This window comes from Beta vulgaris, chromosome 9, assembly GCF_026745355.1.
Source record: "Beta vulgaris subsp. vulgaris cultivar EL10 chromosome 9, EL10.2, whole genome shotgun sequence".
NCBI classification, from domain to species: Eukaryota; Viridiplantae; Streptophyta; class Magnoliopsida; order Caryophyllales; family Amaranthaceae; genus Beta; species Beta vulgaris.
Genome location: NC_079210.1, coordinates 3,463,334 through 3,468,497, shown reverse-complemented (window position 1 = coordinate 3,468,497; position 5,164 = coordinate 3,463,334). Strand labels below are relative to the sequence as shown.

The 5,164-nt window shown below is 35.7% G+C and overlaps 2 protein-coding genes across 2 annotated transcripts; one reads left to right on the top strand and one right to left on the bottom strand.

The window, feature by feature from the left end:
• LOC109135948 (uncharacterized) lies at nucleotides 1–981 on the top strand. Its single transcript, XM_048637360.1, has one exon. It carries the CDS (start codon nucleotides 1–3, stop codon nucleotides 979–981), a length of 981 nt encoding a protein of 326 aa, XP_048493317.1.
• A 1,729-nt stretch (nucleotides 982–2,710) lies between these two features.
• On the bottom strand, nucleotides 2,711–4,885 carry LOC104902721 (1-aminocyclopropane-1-carboxylate oxidase 1). Its single transcript, XM_010690608.4, has 4 exons — nucleotides 4,682–4,885; nucleotides 4,167–4,393; nucleotides 3,717–4,050; nucleotides 2,711–3,282 (listed from the first exon to the last, which is right to left on the bottom strand). The coding sequence occupies exons 1-4, from the start codon at nucleotides 4,784–4,786 to the stop codon at nucleotides 2,986–2,988; spliced, it is 963 nt and encodes a 320-aa protein (XP_010688910.1). The 5' UTR covers nucleotides 4,787–4,885; the 3' UTR covers nucleotides 2,711–2,985.
• Nucleotides 4,886–5,164: the final 279 nt, after the last annotated feature.

Below are 5,164 nucleotides of genomic sequence, written 5' to 3'. Positions count from 1 at the left end.
ATGGAGTATCTTTCAAGAATTGTCAAGCTTGTGGGAGGTATGAATCAATTTCAGTTTCACCCAAGGTGTAAGGAGGTGAAACTAACACATATGTGTTTTGCAGATGATTTGATTATGTGCTATAAAGGAGATTTCATATCCATGTACCTTATGCTTCAAAGCTTCAAGCTTTTCTCTCAATCTTCTGGCTTGCAAGCTAATATTCAAAAATCCTCCCTCTATTGTTGTGGTGTGTCTGACTCTGATGTTCAAAGAATAGCTGCTATTTTTGGGTTTCCAAGACATTTTCCGCCTTTTAGATTCTTGGGGGTCCCCATTTGCTCTAAAAGACTTACATCTTCTCAGTGTGATGCTTTAGTGGATAAAATGACTTGTAGAATCAAGATTTGGAGGTCAAGACATTTATCCTATATGGCTAGAGTCCAATTGATTAACTTTGTCCTCATGAGCCTTCACATGTACTGGGCTCAAGTTTTCATTCTTCCCAAGAAAGTTCTTAGAGATATTGTTCAAGTATGTAGATCTTTTCTCTGGAGTGGGCAGTCTTTTAGTTGGAATCTTAGGTCTGTTGCTTGGAGTAAATTGTGTTGTGGTAAGAACTTTGGTGGCCTGGGTTTTAAGGATGTATTTCTTTGGAATATAGCTCACATGGGCAAATATTTGTGGGTTGTGGCTAATAAACAAGAAAATTCTTGGATCAAATGGGTAAATTCTGTTTATCTGAAAAATGCAAGCTGGTGGGAATACTCACCAAAAGCTAATTCGAGTTGGTACTGGAAGAAAGTTTGCCATGTTAAAGATATTTTGAAACAACACTATTCTTTAACTGATATGTGTGTCATGCCTAGTTACTCTGTAAAGGCGGTTTATAACAAACTTGCTAGTGATAGTGTTCCTGTGCACTGGGATTTTTTTTCTGGAAGAGGCTGGGTGCGCCTAAACACAAACTCATCTGCTGGTTGGCCATCCAGGGGCGTTTGAAACTGTAGAAAGACTTGCTCAAATTGGCTGTGCATCTACTGATCAGTGCTATATTTATGCTAATGCAGTAGAGAGCCATTGCCATTTATTCTTTAGCTGTCATCTCAGTTCAGTTTGCTTGGCAAACATTAAAGTTTGGTTGGGTATTACAACTCACGCTGATGACTTGCAAGGTATCATTAGATGGATTCAGCATAATAGAGCTTCTAAATTCAAGAGAAACATGTGGTGTGATGTTGTTAATGCAATAATTTATACAATTTGGAGATGTAGAAATCAGTGCTTCTGAAATGGGGTTGTTCCTTTACTTCCTAAAATCATTAGTGACCTCAAGCAGATCATTAAAATGTGAATTAGCTTGGTTTTACCTCAAAAAATTTCGGTTAGAGATAAAAATTGGTTTAGGAGTTTGTAAGCCTTAGCTTGACTGTTTTGCTGTATTGTTTGTTTTGCTGCTCTTGTTCCTTACTTCTTGCTTGGTCTTGAGTTGGTTTGAATGTAATTGAGTTGCTTGGTGAAACAATGCTTATCTCTTACTTAGCAAAAAAAAAAAAAAAGATTTATAGATGTCGAATCTAAATAATCATTGTCCATTGCTGCAATAAAATTATTTGTGGTTTATTAGGCATATTGCGTACTCCTAATTTAGTAGGTATAATTAATGTATTGATGAGGCCCCCCAAACCTAAAATTCTGAATCCGCCTTTGCATTGAACCATTATTTGATGCCACAAGCATTACAATAGGTCACATTCCATTGGTTGAATATATAGTTTATCTAAGGAAGACGTGTACTATGCAAAGCAATCAATGTAAACATAAAGCATAACGAATGAACACCCAGAAAACTGTTAGTCTTGGAAGTTAATTTTTTTTTAAAGAGAAATTTCATTAATTTAAGGTCAAACGCCATCTACAATAGATATTAAAGAAACACAAGATACAATTAAACAAGGTTAAATCAAATTCGTCTTCGAAGAAACTATAATGAACAAGATCGAGCAATACAACACAGCCCCCTTGTATTTGCTGAATCAAGCAGCTATTGATGAAGAAGTCTATCATTCTGACATAATATGGGAAGAGCATTCTTGATCGAGCCATGTTAACCGCATCCGAGATTCTAATACATTCATGTTGAGTCTCTAACTTCAACGAATAAGAACAATTTATCATACCTACAAACAAAAAAAAATCATACTCACAACTCCCATAAGAGAGAAAGAGATCTCCACAACAGAGACTAAAAATCCCATAACAGAGTTTGATGAAATCTCATAAAGAGATACTAATTTATTCAACAAAATAAGAAAACGAATTAAAAACTGAAAATAAAAGGAGAAAATGGGCTTACCAGCATGGATGAAATCATCCATGACAGTGCCTACTTGATGAAGAAGGGGTATGGGACGCTAGGGTTTTGGAGAGAAAAACATAGAATGGGGAGGCTAGGGGTTTTGTTATGCAAAAATTATGTCAAATGTTATTTGATTTAGAAGTTAATTAGTTGATTAAGCATATACCCAATCAGTTTTAAATACTTATTTGGTAGCATAGTTCATTAGTTTAGTAGGATTCGTTTTTGATCTTAAAAATGAAGGCGTGTCAGATTGCATGTAAGCCCGGGAGGTCCTGGATGAAAGATAGGATTTGAATTATGTAGTACTTCGTTTTGCTAGATAACAATCTGAAGATTAGCTCTAAGAAAATATGCAAGAGACAGACATGATGCTCCAATATAATAATTGATAAAATATTTCTTTGTTTTTCCAATATATCTTATCATAAGTAATCAGTAAGATTAACTAATTTCATCATTAACACACTCAGATGAAAATTACATGTTAACTGTAACATCTTTTTACTCAAATAATAATAAATAAAATTCAGACTGATCTTCACCAAGCATAATCTTTTCCTTTATTTGGACCCAAAAACAAAAGAAGCAATATTTTTTCTTTATACTATAATATGATGATCTATATTTTTTATTGAAATGAGTCTCTAGTAAGCAGCAGCAACAGTGCCCAAGTTGAGTCCATTTCCCACATTCTTCATGGCTTCAAATCTAGGCTCCTTGGCCTGGAATTTTAGGCCTGCATACAACTTCATGTAGTCATCAAATACAAATTTAGGGTAAATTTGCTTTTGGTCCTCTGCATCCTTCTCTGCCAAGGATGGGGCTGGGCAAATCACTGCATCACTTGCAGGGTTGTAGAACGAAGCGATCGACATTCTAGTCCCGTCTGTTTGGGCCACCACTCGATGCAGCACACTCTTGTATCTACCATTAGTGATTACCTACATAAGGTGATGTATGTGATTAACACAATGTCATAAGGTGTGCATCAGCAAACACTAAGTTATTAGACATGTGGTAAGTTTATATGAGACTATCCCACACGATTTAACTTATTAGAGACGTCAAAAATAGGATATTGTCACTTCAGTTTAAGTAAGAGTCGCCCAGTTTTTACACAATAACATATATTATATATTATAAGACAGTCTTACCTAATCAAATCGACATATACAAAAAGAAGTTGTATATATACATATATAAAAAATACATGTATATGTTTTTGATAGAGTATAAATCTATTCGTGCGACCTCAACTATAAGCTTAAGCTTTTGGTTAAGGTCCCAGGAATAGATTTATACTCTAACAACTCAACCATAAGCTTAAGCTTTTGGTTGAGGTCACAGAAATAGATTTATACTCTATCAGTTTTACCTCAAGTTGGTCACCAAGGTTAACAACAATGGAGTGGCGCATGGGTGGAACATCGATCCATTGATCGTCTTTAAGAAGTTGGAGGCCACTAACTTTGTCATCCTGGAAGAGGAGGATGATCCCACCAGCATCGGTGTGGGCTCGGAGCCCCTTGATCAAGTCGGGTTTAGGGCATGGTGGGTAGTTGCTCACCTTGGTACCATAGTTTGGTGCTTTGCTTCCATAAAACACCTTCTTAAGGTACCCTTTCTCTAGGCCTAAGTTCTCACATAGCAAGTCCAAAAGCTCTTCTGCTAGTTTTTCTAGCCTCAAGGCAAATTCTTTCATCAGCTTCCTGTATCAATCAATAAGTAACCATACCATACAGATTCTTAGTAATTGAAAGTTCTGATTGTGAAACAAATATATATTGTTTGTGATCGATGATGTTAATTATAAGCCTTTTCTTACTTGTACTCGTCGTCGAGATCAGGAAGTTCAGCCATGTTAGAATCAGGAAGATGGCGCAAGAAGAAGGTGCTTTCCCAGTCCATGTCTTTGATCTCAGTAGAGACATTCTCAAGGCCTTTGCTTGCTACCAACTCATTGAATCTCTGTTCCATACACTTCTTGTAATGCTCCTTTGTGATCCTCTCAACTGTGTCCATCATATCATGTGGGATCCCATGATTCATCAACTACATTCACACATTAAAATTTATCATCAACAAATTAGCCAAATGTTCTGATACTAACTTGTACCAAATAAAATACTTAATATCAATACAATATATCATGGTGTTAGAGCTCATAATAAGTGGGACTATATGCAAATATACACTTCTTTTGGCATATGTATGTTTACTAAAGCACCCAAATGTACTCATTTGTGTATTAGGAGTTCCACTCCTCATCAGGGTCTCCTAACGCTTTTTTCTCTTTTTCTTACCAATCAAACAAAAGGTAGAACAAAATTTGTAATTTACCTCAAAGAAACCCCAGTTTTCACAAGCATCATGGATCTTTGCCATGGTAGCTTCTCTATGCTCTCCATTAAGTTTTTCCAAATTGATAACTGGGAAGTTCTCCATCTTTTTTTGATCTCACTCTTTTTTTTAGCTAAGCTTGTTTTTTTTTCTTCTTTAGGATATGGAGTATATTCTTTTGCTCTTGTGAGTTGTGCCTAAATGAATGTTTGGTTTGTGCTATTTATAAAGGATAGATAAATGAAAGATTAAGAAAAGTATAGTATGGTGTCTGGTTGAGATTTAGTGAAATAATATTTCAAGTAAGTGCATAAGTGGGACCCTGTCACAAAAGAATGTTTGGGGCCTACCTACATATGATTCCTTATTAAACTGTCTTTCTGAAATTTAATTGGAGATGGCTAAATATTGGTCTAGATTCTTGACCAAAAAGAGGAAGCTAGCATGAATGCACCTTTCCAAAGCATATGATTTCTGATTCTT

Excerpts from the sequence above, each read along its gene's own strand:
- LOC109135948 (XM_048637360.1), top strand. The coding sequence starts at position 1 with ATGGAGTATCTTTCAAGAATTGTCAAGCTTGTGGGAGGTATGAATCAA.
- LOC104902721 (XM_010690608.4), bottom strand. The coding sequence starts at position 4,786 with ATGGAGAACTTCCCAGTTATCAATTTGGAAAAACTTAATGGAGAGCAT. Across the intron at positions 4,394-4,681 it reads AAAACTGGGGTTTCTTTGAG|TTGATGAATCATGGGATCCC; the intron begins GTAAATTACAAA and ends GTGTGAATGTAG. Across the intron at positions 4,051-4,166 it reads GATCTCGACGACGAGTACAA|GAAGCTGATGAAAGAATTTG; the intron begins GTAAGAAAAGGC and ends TGATTGATACAG.